General features: G+C 42.9%; 1 protein-coding gene across 3 annotated transcripts in view; it reads left to right on the forward strand.

Moving 5' to 3' along the window:
- Positions 1–24,512, forward strand: part of SLC9A3 (solute carrier family 9 member A3) — a 108,226-nt gene that overhangs the window by 52,015 nt on the left and 31,699 nt on the right. For all 3 annotated transcript variants that reach the window (XM_035134704.2, XM_035134705.2, XM_035134706.2), the window contains exons 2-4: positions 20,300–20,602; positions 22,543–22,703; positions 23,539–23,617. In XM_035134704.2, coding sequence (XP_034990595.2) covers positions 20,300–20,602; positions 22,543–22,703; positions 23,539–23,617 — 543 coding nt within the window. The remainder of the gene's footprint in view (positions 1–20,299; positions 20,603–22,542; positions 22,704–23,538; positions 23,618–24,512) is intronic.

The following is a 24,512-nucleotide window of genomic DNA, read 5'->3' on the forward strand; positions in this document are numbered from 1 at the left end:
GAAAATATACATACATATTCTACCTAGTTTGGCTCTTCACTTACAGTGTTCTGGCAATGAGTGGTACACATTTAGGCATTTGTCCCCCCCTCCCCTGAATTTGACTACATATATTCAACAAATTAAATAGAATTGAAGATATTTGACCAGCGCTACCAACACTTGTGAAAGCTGTAGCATGCTTGCAGTACAATCCTATTCATGCTTATTTGCAAGAAAATGCCAATTATTATAATGTGACTTGTTATTCCCTGTGCCTAGGATTGCAGCCTCCTCCTCCTGATTTAAAATAGGTAATTGTTTAACAAAATCCATCCTGTGCAGCAAACTATTACACTCGTGTACACTGTCTAGCTCCAGGCATGCTCCTTTGTGTTGGGTTTTGTGGACGTTCAATTAAAACGAGGCTTTTTCCATCATTGGAAAAGGCACAGGTATGGATTGCACGTGGCTTGCTATCTTATCAATGAAGAATATGGCTTCGATTTGTGTTGCTGCACCAGGTATCTTTTAAATCTGCACTTTGGCTATAATAAGAATAAAGTAAGTAAATATATTAGCCTGGAATTTCTAGAAGCCTGGACTTGCCAAGTGAGTGTTGCCAGTCTTAGGGCTTATGCAAACAATGCTTGTGTTAAATTTCCTTACTGTAAATGGATGCCTGTGATCACATTTAGTTTCCATCTGACTAATTTAATGCATTCAGAAGACCTGTTAGGTTGTATCCTCCCTTCCTTTGTCCCCACCTCCTAGTCACACACATGCAAGGGCACAACTAAGCTTTTCTAGATGCAAGTCTTAATTATTTACAGTAAGAAATGAGATCCCAAAGCAGCACAGCTCTACATGGTTCACATTACAGCCCATAGATAATGTGGCAGCTGTTCACAGCAGCACTTTGTATACAGTGAATTTACATAAGGAATCAAGGTGTGCCTCAACGTAAGCAGCTTTTGCGCAAGTCTCAGTGGACCCCTCTTGGTGGTTGCATTTCAGTGCTTAAAGTCAACACAAATCCTTTTGATTATGCCAGCTGATGGAACACAAAATTTGTTTATTTTGCTCATCTTTCTTATTACTGTATACATATTATGCAGAAACACACAATCCATTGAACTCTGGAAGTTAAAAAAAGAGAGATAACTCATAGGTACTAATACGTTGCCCATATGGGTTAAATCATACATTTTAAGGCTGATGGAAACCAAAACCAAAAGTTCATTCCATCAAAGAACCCAGCTATTCTAGAATAACCCTATGCCCTTGGACGTACCTGTAAGTGTTTTGAAACAAAAGGAGCAATCCATTGAAAACAAATACACTGTTAGCAATCTGTGGCCCATGGCCAAATATCAAAAGCCCTTTGCAAGCAAACAGTTCAGCCCTGTGACAAGAGTGATGTGTTCCTTCCCCAGCAGCTCACTGGGCAGAGAGGAAGGAAGAGTTGAGAGAGAGAGAAGAGGGAAGGAGCAGCAGCAGAATAAATGGAGATAAATGGCACCCAGGATCTGGTGTGAGATGTAAGCTTAGTTGAGCCAGGTGGGAGCAGTGATCAGAGTGCTGTTAAATAAAGTATACCTGTAAATAGCCAATTGTGAAGGAATTCCACCACAGTCACAGCTGATTTCAAAAGAGTAAACTTCCCCAGAATGAGGGGCTTAGTGAAAAAGGCAGTTGAGAAGCAAAATCAAGGTGGTCAAATCACTCAGAATTGCTTGGGAATTGTTTAAAGACAGAAAATTGGAAACACAACTTGAATATATACCTCAGAGCAGGAAAGGTACCATGAAGGCCAAGAGGAAACTGGCGTGGTTAATTAGAGGCAAGGAGGCTTCCTTCAAAAAAATGAACTCTTGTCCAAATGAAAATAACAAAAAGGAACACAAACTTTAGCAAAAAAAGTGCAAGCAGACAATAAGTAAGGGATACTAAAAATTAATTTGAGGAACACGTTGCTGAAAACATTAAGACCAGAAACAATAAGTTCTTAGTAGCAGGAAAATGTCCAGGAAGGCAGTTGGACCCTTGGATGATAAGGGAGTCAAAGGAGGATAAGGAGATCGGGGAGAAGCTGAATGAATTCTTTAGATCTGTTTTCACAACAGAGGATATAGGATGAATCCCAGTGCCTGAACTAAGACAGATAGTAGTGACAAGAGGTGAAGTTTTAGGTCTAATAGACAAAATAAAAATTGACAAATTGCTGGGTCTGGATGACATCCTCTTGAGAGTTCTCAAATAACTCAAATGTAAAATTGCTGATCTTCTAACAACAATAAAAAAAAGAAGCTTGTCCCTTGGATCCGTCTCCAAACTTGAGGACTGGAAAGTGCCCAACATAGCACTTTTAAAAAAGGGATGCAGCAGGGATCATGGAAATTACAGGCCAGTTAGCTTGACATCTGTCCCCGGAAAACTGGTAAAAACTATTTTTAAAGATAGAAGAACAAGTCTTACTGAAGCAGAACCAGCATGGCTTCTGTAAGGGAATATTCTGTCTCATAAACCTATTAGAATTCTTTGAGAGTGTCAGCAAGCACATAGATAGATGGGCATCTGGTTAACCTAGCACTCATCCAGACTTCCTTTTGTGCCACGTTTCTAGGTACAGGTTTGTCCAAGTGATGGTTGGTTGGTTTGGTAGGTTTTTTGGTTTTTTGCCCCTGCGAAAAGAGCTCCAAAATGTCCACCACCACTACTACTAAAATATTTTTTTTATTGTTTATACCCCACCCATCTGGCTGGGTTTCCCCAGCCACTTTGGGCAGCTTGAAGCACATACAAATTGAGTGAATGAGCAGTAAAATGGCAAATGCAATTCAATGTAAACAAATGTAAAGTGATGTACGTTGGAGTAAAAAGAATCTTAAATTTCACATGTGCACACAAGGGGTTTGAACTGGCAGTGCTAGACCAGGAATAAGACCTTGGGGCCATTGTAGATAGCTCAATGAAGTTGTTGGCCCAGTGAGTGGCAGCCATGAAAAGGGCAATTTTCATGGGATCATTGGGAAAGGAATCGAAAGCAAAACTGCTCATATCTTAACAATATTGTACAAATTTATGGTGTGATTGCATTTGGAATACTGTGTACAGTTCTGGTTGCCTCACCTCAAAAAAGGATATTGTAGAGTTGAGAAAGGTTCTCAAAGGGAAACCAAAACTGTCAGGGGGATGGAACAACTCGCTTATGAAGAAAGGTTGCAGTGTTTGGAATTTTTTAGTTTGGAGAAAAGGCAAGTAAGAGTAACATGGTAGAAGTTTATAAAATTATGCATGGCATGGAGAAAGTGAATAGAGAAAAGTTTTCTCTCTGTGTCATAACACTTGAACTCGTGAGCATCCAATTAAAATGAATGTTAGGAGATTCAGCATCAGGGCTGGCTCTAGGGGTAGTGTTAGGGCAAAATTCTGGGTGCGAGGCTGCTCAGTCACCCAGCTCCCCCCCATAAAATTCCCTAACAGGTAAGGCTGGGTGGCGCGGGGCGCCAGGGCGCGGGGCCGGCAGGGGGGCGCTGTGCGGCAGCCGTGCTGCACACTGCGCCCACCCACCGGGGCGATCTCCACACCATGGCGCCAGGGCGCCCGACATGCTTGAGACGGCCCTGTTCAGCATGGATAAAAGAATGTGCTCCTTCGAACAGAGCATAGTTAACAGAAGGCAGTGATGGTCACCAATTTGGATGGCTTAAAAAAGGATTAGACCAATTCATGGTGGAGAGGACTATCAAAGGCTATTCGATCTGAAGGCAGCCCTTTTTAGGGAAGTTTTTAATGTTTGAAGTTTTATTCTGTTTTTAATGTTCTGTTGACAACTGCTCAGAGTACCTGGGGAAACCCAACCAGATGAGCGGGGTAGAAATAAATAAATAAATAAATGAATAATAATAATAATAATCATGATGACTATGTTCTGCCTCCATGCCTTGGAATACCAGTTTCTTGGATTCTGTTAGAACAGGATGCTGGACTAGATGGGATATTGGCCTGATCCAGCAGGCTCTTCTTATGGTATTTCCCCCACATTTGACTCTGGCTATTCCCAGTGATGGCTACACCCACTGGGGCGGTGCTGTGGCTCTCAAAGGAGAAAAGGTTGTGCATTCCTGCTGTAAGCTCTGCAAACTGTCAGTGCAAGCAAAAAAGATTGGTGCCCCCTGCCCTATAGCACGTTCAAAACTGGACTGAGGCTGCAGTTCAGTCCTAGTGTCCCTCTCAGGGGCCTGTATTTCGTTACTGACCATCTCAGTGAGAAACTCCTCATGACAGAGAAACCTCAGGGTTCCCTGAAACATTGTTTGAAATTCATTGTGGTAAGCAGGCATTTTCTCGTCCTTTGGACAAGGCCTGCAGCCTTTATGCACATTGAACATAGCCTGGGGATGTGGTGACTTCTTCCCTCTCCTTGCTATGGTATTTGGATGAATGTTGTGAGATGGATGCTATGCCCTCTGCTGTGGTCACCAAGAATATGGTGCAGGGGGTGTTGTGGGTCCCGTGATCCTTATGGCTGTAGTCTCCAAATGGTATAACACTTTTCAGTGTGTAGAGGTGGGTTTTGGTGGCAAGCAGACTGGATTTATCTCAAGATCTAGGAGGTCACCTGGGCATCTAGAAATTTGATCCTAGTACCAGAAATATTTTTCAGCTGAAGTCTTAGCCTTAATTTTTCAGTACTTCCGGGTGGTGGCATGATTTTTTTTAAAAAAGAGGTGGTCAATGCCCATCAGCTTGTTTTCCCCTACTCTACAATACATGAATTTGACTTCATTCATAGCTGTTGTTTTCTCAAGCACAGAAGAATGCCTGTTTTCACACCTTGATTTCTTTTGTACTGAGCTAAAATGTAATTAGGTGAAAAGCTATAGCTTCTTTTCTTGTTTCTTTTCTTTTTCTGAGTCTGAACTATTCCTTCTGAGCATATCAGAGCCAAGATAAATGATTTTCAGTTCCTTGGTCTTTTCTTCAAAAGACAAATAGGCTGCTTAGCTCAATCACTTAGCACAGGCTCTTAAGATCATGCTTGTGCGAATATATATTTGAATAGAGTAACAAAGTCACTCAGATTTTCCTGCCAAAAAATTCAAGTCAAATGGGCCTGGCAAGGTGGGAATGAAGGCTGATGTGAAATAAGCCAATCTCGCCATTTTAGGCATGAAAGTGAGTGAGAGAAATACTAGTTGCATAGAAGTAAAATATAATCAATATGGTTGTTGTTGTTTAGTCATTTAGTCGTGTCCGACTCTTCGTGACCCCATGGACCATAGCACGCCAGGCACTTCTGTCTTCCACTGCCTCCCGCAGTTTGGTCAAACTCATGTTGGTAGGTTCAAGAACACTGCCCAACCATTTCGTCCTCTGTCGTCCCCTTCTCCTAGTGCCCTCAATCTTTCCCAACATCAGGGTCTTTTCCAGGGAATCTTTTCTTCTCGTGAGGTGGCCAAAGTATTGGAGTCTCAGCTTCAGGATCTGTCCTTCCAGTGAGCACTCAGGGCTGATTTCCTTAAGAATGGATAGGTTTGATCTTCTTGCAGTCCATGGGACTCTCAAGAGTCTCCTCCAGCACCATAATTCAAAAGCATCAATTCTTCGGCGATCAGCCTTCTCACTTCCATACATCACTACTGGGAAAACCATAGCTTTAACTATACGGACCTTTGTCGGCAAGGTGATGTATCTGCTTTTTAAGATGCTGTCTAGGTTTGTCATTGCTTTTCTCCCAAGAAGCAGGCATCTTTTAATTTCGTGACTGATGTCACCATCTGCAGTGATCAAGGAGCCCAAGAAAGTAAAATCTCTCACTGCCTCCATTTCTTCCCCTTCTATTTGCCAGGAGGTGATGGGACCAGTGGCCATGATCTGAGTTTTTTTAATGTTGAGCTTCAGACCATATTTTGCGCTCTCCTCTTTCACCCTCATTAAAAGGTTCTTTAATTCCTCCTCACTTTCTGCCATCAAGGTTGTGTCATCTGCTTATCTGAGGTTGTTGATATTTCTTACGGCAATCTTAATTCCTGCTTGGGATTCATCTAGTCCAGCCTTTCGCATGATGAATTCTGCATATAAGTTAAATAAGCAGGGAGACAATATACAACCTTGTCATACTCCTTTCCCAATTTTGAACCAATCAGTTGTTCCATATCCAGTTCTAACTGTAGCTTCTTGTCCCACATAGAGATTTCTCAGGAGACAGATGAGGTGATCAGGCACTCCCATTTCTTTAAGAACTTGCCATAGTGTGCTGTGGTCGACACAGTCAAATGCTTTTGCGTAGTCAATGAAGCAGAAGTTTTTTTCTGGAACTCTCTAGCTTTCTCCATACTCAATATGGTAACTATCCCTTATCCTTGATACAGATTCTAGTTTCAGTAACCTGCAGAGAAACATGCTTCCTTCAGCATGTCATAGATGCAGGTTCCATTTTGGAAGGAAACAGGAAGAGTTTACCCAGGCTGGATGAAGACAAAAGCTGATTACAGAGGAGCCATGTTTTAATGCCATGCTCCATTGTTTAGTGTTTTGAAGTTTGGGAACTGATCCCACAGTACTTTTTCTCCACTTCTTGCTTTCTCTGCACCTATCAGCATTGCAAAATAAGGCACCTTTTCATTTTGAATGCAGTTCACCATTAAATTTTGGGAGGTGGTGAGCAAGCACTTTCCCCTGCCTGTACTGTTCTCCTTCTGCCTTGCACCTTCCAATTCTGCAAACTTCCATTGCAGCTCCTTCCAAATCTCATTGGGCCTGGAGAAGCAGGCAACAGAAAAAAGTATGCAATATGCATTTAATACTGAGGCTTTGGGGAGGAAAGTTCTTAGAGTAGAGGGGACACAGCAACCACACTTAAGAGGATACAATTTATGTCATTCTTTGCTTTTCTTAGTGGAAACCTATCATTTCCTCTATTACCAATGCTCAGGTGTGAATGCCGTTGCTTATGCAGCCAAAACAGTCCCAATCATGTACCAGAGAAGCTTATCAGCAGGGCTGGGGGTGGGGAAGCCCCAAGATTTATACAGGAACAACAAATCTTTAGGTGGGGGGATATTAAGGAGGGGAATCCCCCCCATAAAAATCAGCCCAACAAGGACAGAGCTCAGAGTGGGAAACTAGTAAACCACTCAATAGGAGGAATGGAGCAGAGTATTGCAGAGGTGAGCTTAGCCGACAGGCTGTAAAAGTCAATAGGGTATTCCATGGTGCAGTATTTTGTTGCAGGTCCCAGTTTTAGTTACGTAACAATTAAAAGGGTTGGCACGGCAGCCTAGAGACATGAGAAATGAACTGGTTTATATGAACCAGGTTTCCTCAACATGTGTCCCTCCCATAGCTGCCAAGTTATCCCTTTTTTAAAGGGATTTTCCATTATGCTGAATAGGCTTCCTCGCGAGAAAAGGGAAAACTTGGCAGCTATGGTCCCTCCAGATGTTTTGCAATACAGCTCCCATGGACCCCAGCCAGACTGAAATAAGCTTTGGCAGGCAAAGTTTTCATTATGTCTACTTTGTAGACAAAATGTAGAGCTTTAGCTCTACAGTGGCAAAAAGAAGAAATAATAATAATCTGCTTTAAATCTTTATGATTGTGGGTGGGGCTCTCCCTAGGACAAAACTCTGAATAATGTGGCAGTGCAGCTGGGTGGCTTCTGCCCAGGCCCTAGGGGGTAGAATAGCTTCCAGAAAGACAGGAGCTGGACCTCCTGGACAGAGAATCTAAGGGGCAAACCTCCAGATACATCATAGCTCCACCATGATTCTAGGAAACAGCTGCCCATTTTTGGGAAAAGAAGCCACAATTTTTTATGCTTGGCTATGTTATATCATTGCTTGGTTCACATGGGTAGGTATGTACCGTATTCAGCCCAAAGTTGAGCACTTTTAGTCATATTAATTTAAGTAGGATAGAGGTTAGTTTTTGCTGGGCATTACCTATGTACATTGGGGACTTTGTAGGACAGGAACACCCTACATATAAAGAAGAGTTTTAATTTAATTTGATTTCTTTTATTTTTATTGGCTCAGACCGAAAACATCATGTATATCAGGGTAGTCAACCTTTTTATACCTACCGCCCACTAATGCATTTTTCTTGATGGTAAAATTTCCTTACCGCCCACCAGTGCTCAATGGAAGGATTCAGCTTGTGCCATAGAAGCCCCTACTGCCCACCTAGAATCCTGAAACACCCACTAGTGGACGGTAGGGACCAGGTTGGCAACCCCCCCCCCCCGGTGTATATGGTAAATGGCATTTTTAAGGATCAGTGATAGACCACACACTTTGTTTGCACACTGAAGATCCTAGGTTCACAATTAGGTAGCAGGTGGCATGAAAGACACACACACCTTCTCTGCCATTGAGACCCTGCCTACGGGGTTAGAGGAGCAAAGTGTTAGTGAGCTGCTGTATGGGCAGCTTCTGATGTTCCATGTTTAAGGACACTTTCATGATTCACCAGACCTACAGTCCATAATCTCTTTGGCTTTCTCTTTCCCCATAACCACTAGTAACTAGATAGTTGGAGAATTAACTGCTAGAAATCCAACTCTGTTCAGTTCTGCCAGGTTCTGCCCTCTCACCTCTTCACTTTGGAAGCAAAACACAAGCTGATAGCTGTCCCAAATCACTTACTCACAAGTAGTTGCATTAGCTATCCTAAAGCCAAGTGCTTTGACCCCTTAATCTCTGTGCACTTCCTTTGGTGTACTTTGTCAAGCTAATCTTCTTCAGTTCTTAAATGTGTACATTAGTAAGTGCTAAGTACATACTTTTGCAGATACCTGTCTGCCACCTTCTTTCCACCCCCAACAACAAAAGAAGAAAAATGCTGTAGGTGCTTTCCCGTCAGGTGAATTCTCAGTAATGGTGACTGTTTAACTTGCAGCTCTTCCTGTTATTGTCTTTGCAAGAGGTTCCTTGCCCCTGTCTGCAAGACAATGAAGAAGGCATCAGAGTAAAGTTAATAAATTACTTCATGAGAGTAATATGTAAAAATGGATGTACAAGAATATTCACAATTAGAGACTAAATAAATACTTTTCTAAATGGAGTACAAAAGGAACTATTAAATCAAGCAGCACATTTATATGTTCAGCTGGTATTTTGTGTTCAGAAAGGAGTCCCGCACTCTGGAGTCCTAATACGGTCCACTGTGAAACCCCTCTTTGAAAATCCCGTTCCTCATAAACCCTTGGTCATCTTGATGGCCCATCTCTGCACACATTACATCTTGTCAACATCCTTCTTAAACTGTGGCTCCCAGAACTGGACACCGTATTCCAGGTGTGGTGTGACCAAGAATAGAGTGGTACTGTTACTTCCCTTGATCTGGACACTAGACTTCTGTTGATGCAGCCTAGAATAACATTAGCTTTCTTTTCTTTTCTTTTCTTTTTGCTGCTGCTGCTGCATCACACTGGTGACTCGTGTTAAGCTTGTGGTCCACCAAGACCCTGAGATCCTTTTTCACATATACTACTAGCAAGCCAGGTACCCCCCCCCCCATCTTATATTTGTGCATCTGGTTCTTCCTGCCTAAGTGTAGAACCTTACATTTTCCCCTATTGAAATTCATTTTGTTAGCTTGGGCCCAACTCTCCAATCTGTTAAGGTCATTTTGAATTCTGATTCTGTCTTCTGTGGCATTAGCTGCCCCTCCCAGTTTGGTGCCATCTCCAAATTGGATGAACATCTCCTGAATTCCTTCATCCAAGACGTTTATGAAGATGTTGAACAACAACAGGCCCAGGACAGAACCCTGCAGCATCAGACTTTTCCCCAGGATAATGATGATTATATTATATTATATTATTTATTTATACCCCACACATCTTGCTGGGTTTCCCCAGCCACCCTGGGTGGCTCCCAACAGAATATTAAAAACACAACGAAACATCAAACATTTAAAACTTCCCTAAATGACTAAACAACAACAAACAGGGCTGCCTTCAGATGTCTTCTCAGATAGTTGTTTATTTCCTTGACATCTGATGGGAGGGTGTTGCACAGGGCGGGCGCCACTACCAAGAAGGCCCTCTGCCTGGTTCCCTCTAATCTTGCTTCTCGCAGTGAGACCCGCCAGAAGGCCCTTGGGTCTGGACCTTAGTGTTCAGGCTGAATGATGACTAGGAACCATTAATGAGTACTCTGGGTTTGGTCAGTCAACCAGCTACAAATCCACCTAACAGTTACAGTTGTACCTTGGAAGTCAAACAGCCTAGTTCTCTAATGTTTTGGCTCCCCAACGATCAAAACTTGGAAGTGACTGTTCTGGTTTTTGAACATTCTTATGGAAGCCGAATGTCCGATGGGGCTTCTTTGGCTTCCGATTGGCCGCAGGAGCTTCCTGCAGCCAATCAGAAGCTGTGCTTTGGTTTTTGAGCATTATGGAAGTCAAACGGACTTCCGTAACTGATTCCGTTCGCCTTCCAAGGTGCGACTGTACTTTGTTCAGCCCACATTTACCAGCTTCCTCAGAATAATATCATTGGGGACTTTGTCAAAAGCCTTACTGAAATCAATAAACACTATGTTCAGATACCACCCGAGTACTGTACTGGTGAACAAACTGGGAGAAAACCATGAGGCGACAAAGCCTTTAGATGGCAAACTGTGGAGTAAAGCAGCTGACAACTGCTCTTTTAGGATTTACCTCACACTCCTCTTTCTTCTGGCCAGTGTATTTAAAGGGGTGACGGTGGTGGAATGAAGGCAGTGTGCATGTGTGACAGAGAAAAAATTTTTTGTGAGACTGTCAATACTTCAGACTCTTTTGCCCCTCTTTACACTATGTGTTTCCCATCATCTACAGAACATGGCTTTAACTTTTTTTTTTTTTAAAAAAATCACATACTATTTAGCTTGCTTCAGTTTCAAAACCACATATTCATTTGAAGGGCAATCTTAACAGGGAATTAAGTGAATAACTTATTCAACCTTGACTTAATGTTCTTGAATGCCATTTTGCTTTGTGCTACAACCTCAGCTGATGTCATTTTATGAACACCTGAGGCGAACCTTTTTACTTCCAATTCTTTTCTGCTAATACCACTTAGTGTTATTGCTGACCTTTTACTATTGGTCAACAATAAGATGTAATAAAACTAAATGTTCTTTCTAGCCTGTGGTGCTACACTTGAACTATGTCACATACATACCCTGGCCCTAAATATGTTTACTGAGAAATAAGCCTCATTTGAGTCTGGAACAACTTAACTTCCTAATGTTTATGTTTCTGATTTCAGCCACAATGTTACTTGACATTTTCCTCATAGAAAAACCAGTGAAACCTTGGCTCCAGATTTAGTTTAGAACATTGTCCTGCTGGGACAACGAAATGGTCCACCTGAAGTCCAGATGTAAAGCTCAGAAGCTGGGTGAGATGGAACTGGCCACCCTCTATCTTGGGGGCGAGGAACCTTTTTGCCACAGAAGGGTGGTCAGAAGCTTACATAGCTGCCAAGTCTCCCGTTTCCCCCGGGAAACCCCCGTTTTTCCAGCTGTCCCCAGCCGAAAAAACAGATTTTTTTGTTTTTTCCCGGTTTATTCTGGCGCGGCGGCCATTTTGGAACTGGGCAGAGCATGCTCAGAAGCAACTTTTGATGCTGCTCTGCCCAGTTCTGAAATGGCTGCAGTGCAACTTCTGGCGCGGCAGCCATTTTGGAACTGGGCACAGCAGCATCAAAGGTCACTTCTTAGCATGCTCCGCCCAGTTCCAAAATGGCCGCCGCGCTACTTCCGGCATGCTAATTTCGGTCTGGTCCCTTATTTTTCAGAGAGGAACTTGGCAGGTATAGGAACTTAATGTGGCTGGACATGGGGAGGACTCTCCCCTCGTGTGCCCTGATCTGCACTGCATCACCCTGCCTCCTCACAAGCTTGCCTTCATTTATGCACATGTACACTCATCCATTCACACACATGGGGAAGAGGTGCATGGTGGAAAGCTAATCCTTTCACCAAGTCTTTGGAGAGCTGCAGGGGAGAGTGCACAGGTTGGATCGGACCAGTGGCTCATCTGGTCCAGCATCCTGTTCTCACAGTGGCCAACCAGATGCCTATGGGAAAGCAGGGAGCAGAACACGAGCATATGCACATTTCTCCCCTCCAGTGGTTTCCAGCCACTGATATTCAGAAGCATTGCTGACTCCAGCTTTGGAGGTTGCCCATTGATAGCCCTTTCCTCCTCTCATTTAGGTGACAGTTTTTAACAGAAAAAAGCATCAGGGAGTAACTCACTCACTGACTTGCATAAAGGGTCAATAATGACCAAACAAAACATGCATATGAAACATACGAGTTTCATTGCTTCAGTTTGGAATAGCAAAATCACAGTATGACAGCATAGGAGAACAAGATTGTTATGGAAATGGCAAAGGGAAGGTGAATGTTGTTCTTGACTGCAGATGATACGCCTGCGAAAGCATCTTTCTCTTCTAAAAAATACTGATATGAAAAGGAGACATACTCTTGTTTGTTAACGTGACTTAGTCACTCCTACCTGGTTGAGATAATGAATTACCATAATCTCTCACACTGTTATGACGTACATTTCTTTAGTTTGAGAGGAACTGCAGCCACGCAAACACCCACCCCCTTGCAAGCAAGAAATAGCACCCAAACATCAGAGGAGATGGAGGCATAGTTGAGTTCAGCACTATCCTGTTCTCTGCCCACGTTTGTAGACTAGGCCTCCTCAGTCAGGCATGGTTGGCTGGGAAGAGGAGAGACACCAAAGGGTAGCTTCTAAAATGTGTGCGCGCACACACAAACACACACGTGGGAAGAGCAACTAGATGTGGAGGCTACCAGTTTGTGGGGAATGTATGTTCAGAAGACAGGAAGTAGGATGCAACTTTCCTAGTTCTGGTGGGAATTCTGAAGGATTGGAAGGGGGGGGGGGAAGGGTTGCAACTCCAGGGTCAGGCAGGGAAACAGGGAAGAAAAGTCAAGCAAGAGCAGGCCCTGAAAATTGCTTATTGATTCTCTGCTCCAACTAGCAAGGGTGGTGGTGGTCTTTTGAAGCAGCTGCAGCAAACAGGGACCTTTACTTCTGTAGGATCCAGAGAAGTGGGAACCAGAGGTACTGAGAGAAAAACAGGTGAGTCAGACCCCCTGGGTTGTGGCTAAGTGATTTTAGGTGGAGTGATATTCAACTTCCCATAAACAAAAGGTGTAAAGGATCAGGGAGGTGTCATTTAGTATAGCTCTGTACCTCCTGGGGTGAGGTTGACATGGATCCTCACCCTGATAGAATTTTCTTTTGTTGGGACAGGTGGTGGTACCTGCTATCTTCAGCTAGTTTGATGAGATCAGCTGTTGAACAATGGCCTCCTCTCCTGAGGGCCACTCTCTTGCAATTATTTCTTCAATTGCATTGATTGGATTGTGAAATCCAATAGTCATATTCTGTGCATATGACTTGGGATGTCACCTCCCCTAAGGTAACCAATGTAACTCATTGGGCTATGTTTTCCATCATGCCTCCTGCAACCCCTTTAAAAAGTGAACCAAACCAAAGCCAAGTTTTAAAATCATGCAAGCAATTTTGGGGGGAAGTGTCTTCCAAGTTCATTAGCTAGTAGCCAGCCTGCCAACACCCACCTTGGTCATTTACCATAGTTACAAGGAAGTAGTTACAGGTAGGTTAGCCGTGTTGGTCTGGTGTAGTTGAAACAAAATAAAAAAAATTCCTTCCAATAGCACCTTAGAGACCAACTAAGTTTGTCATTGGTATGAGCTTTCGTGTGCATGCACACTTCTTCAGATACACTGAAACAGAAGTCACCAGATGCTTATATATAGTGAGAGGGTGGGGAGGGGTATTACTCCCTCCTTGTGGTAGGAGTGGGTGATTGACTGGCTGCAATTGGTCTTGCAGGAAAAAGCAAGGGCTGAGATGGCTAAAGATAGCTTTATCATGTATAATGAGATAAGAATCCAATGTCTTTATTCAGACCAGGTTTCTCTGTGGTTTTAAGTTTGGTGATAAATTGCAGTTCAGCAACTTCTCTTTCCAGTCTATTTCTGAAATTCTTTTGTAATAAGACAGCTACTTTGAGATCTTGTATAGAATGTCCTGGGAGACTGAAGTGTTCTCCTACTGGTTTCTCTGTCTTGTGATTCCTGATGTCAGATTTATGTCCATTCATCCTTTGGCATAGGGTTTGGCCTGTTTGTCCAATATAGAGAGCTGAAGGGCACTGTTGGCATTTGATGGCATATACACAATGTTAGAAGATGAGCAATTAAATAGTCCTGAGATGGTATGTTTGATATTGTTGGGGCCAGTAATGGTGTTGTCTGGGTGTGTGTGGCAGCAAAGTTGGCACCTGGGTTTATTGCAGGCTCTGGTACTAGTGCCCATGTTAAGTCTGGTGGTGGTATTATTGTGGGTGAGGAGTTGTTTAAGATTGGGTGGCTGTCTGTAGGCAATGAAAGGTCTTCCTCCCAGAGTTTAGGAGAGGTTGTAGATCTCTGATGATGCATTGTACTGTTTTAACTTGGGAGCTGTATGTGATTTCTAGTGGTGTTCTGTTATTTTCTTTTTTGGGTCTGTCTTGCAGCAAGTTCTCTCTGGGTATCAGTCTGGCTCTGTTGATCTGTTGTTTAACTTCATTGGGCAGATATAGTTCTAAAAAGGTTTGCTGTAGATCTCTTAGGTGAGAGTCTCTGCCTGTAGAATTGGAACAGATGCGGTTGTAACATAGGGCCTGGCTATATACAATGGATTGTTTGGTATGTTTGGGATGGTAGCTAGAAGCATGTAGATATGTTTGTCGGTCAGTAGGTTTACGGTATAAGGTGGTGTCTATATGCCCATCCTATATTTTTATAGTAGTGTTGCATAGATTGGTTCATTGTTAGAGTAATGCTGGGGTGAAATTCATTGAATGTCTGGTGGAAGGTGTCCAGGGTCTGTTGACCATGTGTCCAGATAATAAAAATATCATCAATGTATCGCAGGTACAAGAGAGGTTTGAGTGGGCAGGAGTTTAGGAAACGTTGTTCTAAATCTGCCATGAAGATGTTGGCATACTGTGGGGCCATGCGGGCGCCCATGGCTGTGCCGCTGATCTGGAGGAACAGGTCATCACCAAATTTGAAGTGGTTGTGGGTAAGGACAAAATAGCAGAGTTTGGTAGCAAAGTCCGCTGTGATTTGATCTGAAATGGTTTTCCTTATGGCTAGTAAACCATTGTTGTGTGGGATGTTGGTATACAGAGATTCCACACCCATAGTGGCTAGTATGGTGTTGTTAGGAAGATTATTCAAAGATTGTATTTTCCTCAGAAAATCTGTGGTGTCATGTACATAGTTGGGAACACTGATGGCATATGGTTTCAGAACAGAGTCCATATAGCCAGAAACACCCACTGTAATAGTGCCAATACCTGAGATGATGGGGCGTCCTGGATTTTTTTACAAGGAGGCTTGCAACAATCAAGGTACTGTATATGCATTTGCTTAACCTTATGTTTAAGAAAATGATATGTTAACAAAGCCACAGTCAGTATGCAAAGAGTAGAAGTAACAGGGCTTGTTCTGGTTTTACAGAAGCCAATGTAATAGAATGTATTGAAGCTTTTTGGCAACTCTAACTGGACCTTATCTGCTTAGTCATAGAAAATGGAACATGGGAATGTTAGAAGAGATCGGTTTGTATGGCTTTCCATGGCTCAGCATGTCAAGCTATAACCCATGCTACCTTGACTTTTAAACTACAGCACTCTTCCAAAGATCAATGTAAAAATGCACCTCATTTCATGGATTGCAAAATCCAGGTCTAGAATGGTCTTTCAATTTGCTCTGGTTCCCCCCCCCCCCAAAAAAAAAACTGACCACAAGGTTTTCAATAGGTCTGTTTCCAAATTCCATTGACATTTGACTTCTGAAGTCAGGTGTGCACATGACCTCATAACTTAATGAGGAACATTGACCTGGTGATCCTAAAATAGCGTCCACTTTTAAATTGCTAATGTAAGTTTGCTAATTTGTTGACCCACAAAGAACAGTGACCTTAAATTGTGATTTTAATGAGCTCATTGCAATGGTGTATACAGGTTTTGTGGTGATCATTAAGTGTGTAGCAACTAATAAACCTTCCAGAGAGCAAGCCAAGTGCTAACCAGCCGTTGTTTTTTTAAGATTATATCTAACTTGGGAGACATTTTCAGCACTTGCTAAGATTAGGGAAGGTAGACAGGGGGTACTTTGAGTTTTGTTCTTTAGCTCTTACAGCTGATATTGAGCCATAAGCCTCGATAATTAGGGCACTGCAAGTATATTGATTACTTGATTGTTTACTAATATGTTTTACCAGGGCTGAACCAAGACATTTTGGCACCCAAGGCGAAATGTAAAATAGCATCTCCCCCTCCCCACCAGGGAAGAAGGGATGAATGGAAATCTACATCAGAAACCAGGGCGGAATAAAGATCTATTGTCAGGATCTGCTTCCCCTGTGGAACATGCTGCCTGAGGCAGTTGCCTCACCTTGCCTCAAGGGTGGGCTGGCCCTTTAACATCTTCCACTGGTTATTGCAGTGTGGTTTCTGGAAAGAATTTATTTATTCTTTGCTATAATAGTCTATATGTGCAAAGAGAATAATGAATAGTACTGTATTTGGAAGCACCCCACTTATTGTCTATCATAAGGTAAAGGTAAAGGGACCCCTGACCATTAGGTCCAGTCATGACTGACTCTGGGGTTGCGCGCTCATCTCGCATTATTGGCCGAGGGAGCCGGCGTATAGCTTCCAGGTCATGTGGCCAGCATGACAAAGCCGCTTCTGGCAAACCAGAGCAGCACACAGAAACGCCATTTACCTTCCTGCTGTAGCGGTTCCTATTTATCTACTTGCATTTTTGACGTGCTTTCGAACTGCTAGGTTGGCAGGAGCTGGGACCGAGCAATGGGAGCTCACCCAGTTGCAGGGATTCGAACCGCCGACCTTCTGATCAGCAAGCCCTAGGCTCAGTGGTTTAACCCACAGCGCCACCTGGGTCCCTATTGTCTATCATAGCATCCATCCATTTCTTTCTTTCAAACTTTAAAAGCTTTTGAGGCAGGAGTTTTATTTGGCCAGGGTCCTAATACAGAGGTATCTTAGCCCTTGACCAGGGCTCAGACATTGTTAGAATATGGAAAAATAATAAGAGCAAGTGGGGAACCACAATAATTAATGGTGTCGTAGAGGATGCAGACAGATGTCTAGAAAGCATTGGCTAGAAATGTAGTTGAGCTGTGTGTGGCATTTTGATTCCTAGGCTGTAGATTTGGACACATTTGTGGCACCGAAGCCATGCGCTTGGCTTGCTTGGGGGATGGTTATGAAGAGTTGGGACAGAGTAGCTCAGTGCGTTGATTTTAGGATGTGAGACTTGAAGGTGGAATATCAATGCTATGTGTATTTTAGAAACAAAGTATGAGAACAACAATGTGAATCCCAAAGAAACTGAGAAGGAAATTACAAGAAAATGGATCTTATTTCTTGCATACTGGAATAATACGTTTCAGGACACTGTTCACTCCTACACTGTATTAACTGATACAAGTGACCTACTTTCTACAAATAAATATTAATTGGAGGAGGAGAGAAAATCGACATTAGCAATGTTACAAGTGAGATCTGCAACAAAATGTTGCACTGTAACCTCCCTCCTAAAAGCCAGCCATTTCCTCCAAACAGGGCACTGTATTCTCCCCAGCCCTGTTCTAATTTAAATGAGTGCCTGGGGAGTCTTTGACGTATTATAACATTAAGGGTAGAGCAATTCAAAGGGGGTGGGGCGGGGTAATCCAAGGTGGAAGAACCACCAAAAATTATGTTAATAATTGTGATGGCGCAACAGAAGGGTGTGGGCAGCGCTGTCGCTGCATCTCCACTCTTTAAACTAGCTATCTATTTTCAATCCCTTCCCATTGGTCAAGATACGAAGTAAAATCAGCATGTGAGCTCCCTATTCTGAGTGAGTGTTTACCCCAAGCCTCCCCTGCAAAATTCATTTTACAGTTCTTTCCCCCCCATTATAAACAGGCAGCTTTTTAGCCATTATTGGAGCAGAGATCTGTGGAGGAGAAGAAGGTGCAAGGCATCTTGCCCCATGATATACTCACATTGCTCTTTCTACCATGTTAGAGACTTGACAAGACTTGAGCCATTGGTCCCCAAAGTTCAGAACGAGGTGTTCTGCACATAATGTAACTGAATTGCAGATTCCAAGACTTCAGTGGCAGGACAAGCTGTGTCCGTTTCATCAAATCATTAAAGGGCCAGAGCCCCGGATGCAACGCCAGCTTTCTAGATTAGGTACTTCAGCAGTAAAATTATCCAGTGCTGTGCAAATGCATGCCTGCTGGCAGGCCAGCTACCGGTATGCAGGTATAGGCTCCTGACAGCATCAAGTGCTCTTAGCACTTCATTAGCTGCTTGCATTAAAAAAGGACTATAGAGGGCACACATCTTTTGATAAGGGCACTCTAGGGATGGGAGGACAAAAATAGTCACACCCTGCTCCTAAATCTTTTGCACTCTCGGGAAGCCATTACTGGATCTTTCAGCAGTATAATGTGAAAGATCCAGTGACCATTTCTCTACTTGGCAATGCTTGTCCCCATATTTACTCTGGCAGTACTTTTGCAGGGCTTAATAACATCAACTATATCTGTTTCATCTTCCATTGAGATATATTGTTGGTGCTTTGATTCTTAAATCATTTAGGGATTTTCTGTTTTGTTCTATCAAATCACTTTGTGTCACCACTGAATAGCAATTTATTATTATTATTATTATTATTATTATTATTATTATTATTACCCCGTCCATTTGTCTGGGTTTCCCCAGCCACTCTGAGCGGCTTCCAACAAAATATTAAAGTACAATAGTACAATATTAAAATACAATCGTATGTTCAGTTCCATTCATTTGTGTCTGAATAAAGCAATCAGTGGGTTTTTTTCTGGGGGTACGCAGGAGTATGCATACCCCTAACATTTTGTGGATCTAAGTTTGGCCTTATTGGGGGGGCAGTATTTTAATATGAGTAGGAAAATGAGAGTACCCCTAAACATTTTTTTAAAGAAAAAAAGCACCGGAGGAAAGCTGAGGTGATTGTGTTATCACCAATTGCGGCTGCTGTGAAGGGTTGTTTTGCATACCTTTAAGTTCTAATTCATGGGTAGGCAAACTAAGGCTCGGATCTGGCCCAATTGCCTTCTAAATCCGGCCTGCGAATGGTCCGGGAATCAACATGTTTTTACATGAGTAGAATGTGTGTTTTTATTTAAAATGCATCTCTGGGGTATTTGTGGGGCATAGGAAATTGTTCATTATTTTTTTATTCAAAATATAGTCTGGCCCCCCACATGGTCTGAGAGACAGTGGACCGGGCCCCTGCTGGAAAAGTTTGCTGACCCCTGCTGTAATTGAATTGTTGCAGACATACCGGTACTTGTCATGTTTAATTCCAACATTTGCATTTACTCCTTCAAACATATATATCTGACAACTGAGGATTCGCACCATGTACCTGATGAGGTTTGCTCTACAGTACTCCACAAAAATTCATGCCATAATGAGATTTCTTAGTCTTTAAGATGCCACAAAATTCCTTGCTTCAAAATTCCTTCAGCAGTTTAGATGGCTGCTCACCTAAAAACCATTGGTGTTATATAGAGGTGGTGAACTCCCAGGGCCTTCAGATGCAGTTGGACTCCAGATGCAGCCAGCATAGCCCAATGGCCAGGGGTGATGGGAATTGTAGTCTAACAGCATCTGGAGGGGGTCCACAGGTTCCCTACTCTTGGTCTAATGTGAAACCTAGAGCAGTAGGTCATTGGTAAAGATAAAGGATCCATTAGATCCAGTCATGGATGACTCTGGGGTTGCGACGCTCATCTCGCTTTACTGGCCAAGGGAGCCGGCATACAGCTTCCGGGTCATGTAGCCAGCATGACTAAGCTGCTTCTGGCAAACCAGAGCAGCGCATGGAAACACCGTTTACCTTCCTGCTAGAGTGGTACCTATATCTACTTGCACTTTGATGTGCTTTCGAATTGCTAGGTTGGCAGGAGCTCACCCCGTCGCGGGGATTTGAACCGCCAACCTTCTGATCGGCAAGCCAGCAGTAGTAAATTGTCAATAGAGACCTACTGCACAGTGCTATTTCATCAGTCGTGAGCTTTAAGGGCTGGATTGTCAGTTACAGACTTTTGCACACTTTTATGCACCCAGAAGCATTATTTACTGTTTCTTCTTGCATTTGCCTTCTGACTCTCGTCCATGTTGTTTTCTTGACAGTTTTCCACCTGTCCCATAAAGTCACCAGTGTGGTTCCAGAAAGTGTCTTGCTCATTGTGCTGGGCATTATCCTGGGAGGCATTGTCTTCGCAGCAGATCACATTGCCTCCTTCACCCTTACGCCGGACGTCTTTTTCTTCTACTTGCTGCCACCCATCGTCTTAGATGCAGGATACTTCATGCCAAACCGACTCTTCTTTGGCAACCTGGGCACCATCCTTATCTATGCCGTCGTCGGGACCATCTGGAACACTGTCACCACAGGCCTTTCGCTCTACGGGGTCTTTCTCACAGGAATAATGGGTAAGGCATGGGTAATCATTATTTCATTCATTCTTCGCTATTGGCTCATGTTTTGTTGGGTTGTCCTGGGATGAGTAACTGTGGAGCATTGGTCACATCCACCGCTCCAAGCCATGAACTTGGTACAAACCTGCTTTGCTCACTTTGCGGTGGTAGCAGCATCACAGCTGATAATTTATTACATATATTTATTGCTATATTTTTATCCTGCCCTTCTTCCAAAGGGATCAGAGCAGTCTCTGTGGTTACTCCCCTCCAGCTACATTCTCACTACAGACCCTGTGCATTAGTTACAGGTGGGTAAAGGTAAAGGTAAAAGGTCCCCTGACCATGAGGTCCAGTCGTGACCGACTCTGGGGTTGCGGCACTCATCTCGCATTATTGGCCGAGGGAGCCGGCGTACAGCTTCCAGGTCATGTAGGTAGCTCATACCAATGACAAACTCAGTTGGTTTCTAAGGTGCTACTGGAAGGAATTTTTTTATTTTGTTTCGACCTGTGCATTAGGTTAGGTTAGGACGATATGCATGGTGAGCTCACAGCTTCTGAGAAAACTATGATCTTTGCATTTAAAGAAGATTGCCCATCTCAAGTTGCTCATCAAGATCCGGTTGCGTAAGTTTCGAAGCCAGATTAGGCCTGTGTTTGGTTTACTCTTTCTTCTGAAGTTACAGTAAAGATAGGCTGCCATTTTGGTAGCATTTAGGATTGGCAAGCCTCTTGGTGTTTGTGTTAGGGCTCAGTTTACAATAGGTGTAGTTTGGAAATCAACTATAAAGGATTGCTTTTGCTTTCTTTTGTGCGCAGTGGGGACAGTTGCTGCCCACAGGCCCTTTTTATTCTGAAATGGAAACCGTGCCCTTTAGTGCCATTGTTGACTACCGGTAGGTTGAATGGGCACATGCCACTATTGTTCTTCCAATCTAGCCTTAGGGAATAGTTCTCTCTCAAAACCTCAGGATTATCATCAAGAAAAAAACTCTTGTCAGTCTGAAGCAAACCTCAATCACACACCCCCTTTGACATTTAAACACATTAAAGGTGGGAGGTGGGGGGGGTAGGGAAGAGAACCTTCTTTGCTAGCAGGTTAACTATTACTTTGTTTTCAGTCGTGCAGTTCAGCCACTATCACTGCAGACTGCAGACCATTGGCGAAATGGAAATGTGTTCAGTTTGCGAAATTAACATGGTCTCTGTTTAATTTTGAAAGGCTGGCTTTCACTGCTTCTGTGGCCAGGCTGCAAATGCAGCATGTGTTAGAGGTGGTCCTAATTGTATCTTTCCCAGCTCTAGTTATTTTGACCTTGAAACTTCATGATCTATGTGCTAAAAAGGAGATAAGTGGCATACCTAGAATCATAGAATCATAGAATCATAGAATCATAGAGTTGGAAGAGACCACAAGGGCCATCCAGTCCAACCCCCTGCCAAGCAGGAAACACCAACAAAGCATTCCTGACAGATGGCTGTCAAGCCTCTGCTTAAAGACCTCCAAAGAAGGAGACTCCACCACACTCCTTGGCAGCAAATTCCACTGCCGAACAGCTCTTACTGTCAGGAAGTTCTTCCTAATGTTTAGGTGGAATTTACCTGATACTACGGTAGACACTTGGAGGGGCTGGGGGGTATACATCTGTTCCACATGCTCACGAATTAGGCGTGTCATGAATTAGACCCTTAAGAAAGCGGCAGGTTTATCCAGTAACTTACATCCACACAAGTCTTAATATGGGAATGGTGCCTAAATTAAACAAACCTAACATTTCAATGGGAAATAATTCTAACCACGATGAAACTAGTAAATCCAGGCACACGTACACCCCCTTGCAATGCACTCAAGAAGGACCAAGCACATAAGAAAGGCAATTTTAAATGCAACTCAATTCCCCACCCCAGAAAAGATTGGCCAACATTCTTATGAGGTTTGCTTTGTTGTTCTAGGTGACCTTAAAAGTGGTTGGTTGGATTTCCTCTTGTTTGGTAGTCTAATAGCTGCAGTGGATCCTGTTGCTGTGTTGGCTGTATTTGAAGAAGTTCACGTCAATGAAGTCCTCTTCATCATTGTCTTTGGAGAGTCGTTACTTAATGATGCTGTAACTGTGGTAAGATTTTATTTTTTTTCCAGTCCAAAATAAAAGCGAATTCCTCAGAATTAATTCTGAACTAATGGCCAATAGACTGCGGATAAATCAGGAATGCATTGAATGACTCAGAACACAGGTAAATCGGTATGAAGCAGCAATCTATAAATTTACTGAGGTAAATATCACTGCTGTTTTACTACATAGAGAAAGAAAGGTTAGCTGTTTGTGTAAGCACACACCCAAATTCTTTGCAAATAGGCTTTCTTCCATCACAATATAATCACAAATGTAAAATAGATGCCTATAGATGTTGCATTTGGTAGGGTACTGTTAAAAAAATGGTGGGATAAGATAATTCGCTGTGGTTAAACCACAGAGCCTAGAGCTTGCCGATCAGAAGGTTGGCGGTTCGAATCCCCGCGATGGGGTGAGCTCCCGTTGCTTGGTCCCAGCTCCTGCCAACGTAGCAGTTCGAAAGCACGTCAAAGTGCAAGTAGATAAATAGGTACCGCTCCGGTGGGAAGGTAAACGGTGTTTTTGTGTGCTGCTCTGGTTCGCCAGAAGCGGCTTTGTCATGCTGGCCACATGACACCGCTGTACACCGGCTCCCTTGGCCAATAATGCGAGATGAACGCCGCAACCCCAGAGTTGGTCACCATTGGACCTTCAGGGGTCCCTTTACCTTTTAAGATACTAAAAAGAAAAAAAACAAGAAATAGTACATGTGTAGAAAACAATATAGAAGACAAAGAAAGATATTGTGTACATTACAAAAATAGGAAATTGTTATTGGTAGACAATAAAACGCTTTCTTTGATTCCTTTATGAAATGATCAATTTATCTTCCTCTTAGGTGCTATACAATGTGTTTGAATCATTTGTTAAAATAGGAACTGACAATGTGGCTGCTACCGACTGGGTCTATGGTGTAGGTAAGTCATCTTTTAAAACTTATTATTACATCATTAGTAAGAATCTTGTGAAATTTTAATAATGATGCCCTGTTGCCTCAAACACTCTTCACTTTTCCTTTCATTTGCTATTCTTGAACCTCAGTGGCACACTTAAAGGAGAGCAAAGTTGCAGCTATGGGCTAGTTAAGAAATATAAAGATTTCCCCCACTCCAAAGCAGAGCCCATATCACTCTGTTTGCTTAATTTGTTTGGTATGGGTATATATATATATATATATATATAAAAGCTTGCTTAGTTTCAAGTCACCTGTGATCTTTTGCATGCAAATCAATGTATAGGTCCCGCTTCTCTGCCACAAAGCAGTATCGGGAGAGAAATGTTGGAAGCTTTCGGGGTGTGTGTGTGTGTGAGCAGAGGGGTGATTAGCCTTTCCCTGCCATTCTCATTCCTCTGCGATTCCCATCCACCTGGGGTCTTGATCCTAAATTATGTCGGATTTATACCCCATGATGGATGAAAAGCATCTGAGCAGGGAGAGTGGCAGATGCAATGGAAGGTGTTAGCATCCTCCCCCAGCCCCCACCTTACTGCTGCTCCCCTGCAAACCAGCTCCTCTAGGTGCTGACGTGCAGTAGGCAGGGGATCGCTGGGCATCTCCATACAGAACCGAGTGGTAATGCATGCAATTCCAGTGTAAGACAACTGAACGTGTTTCCATCCTGCCTTTACTATTAAAATCAAATCAAACAACAGTTAGCTTTTGTGTATTACAATTACTAAGAATTCTGCAGAAAAGTACCCTGCATTTCCCCTACAATTTATTTTTTTAAAAGACATTTTGTTAAATTTTCCAATTAAACACATTAAACAAAACAAACCACAACAAACACAATTTTTTTCTTCTAAACATAA

This window comes from Zootoca vivipara, chromosome 13, assembly GCF_963506605.1.
Source record: "Zootoca vivipara chromosome 13, rZooViv1.1, whole genome shotgun sequence".
Taxonomy (NCBI): Eukaryota; Metazoa; Chordata; class Lepidosauria; order Squamata; family Lacertidae; genus Zootoca; species Zootoca vivipara.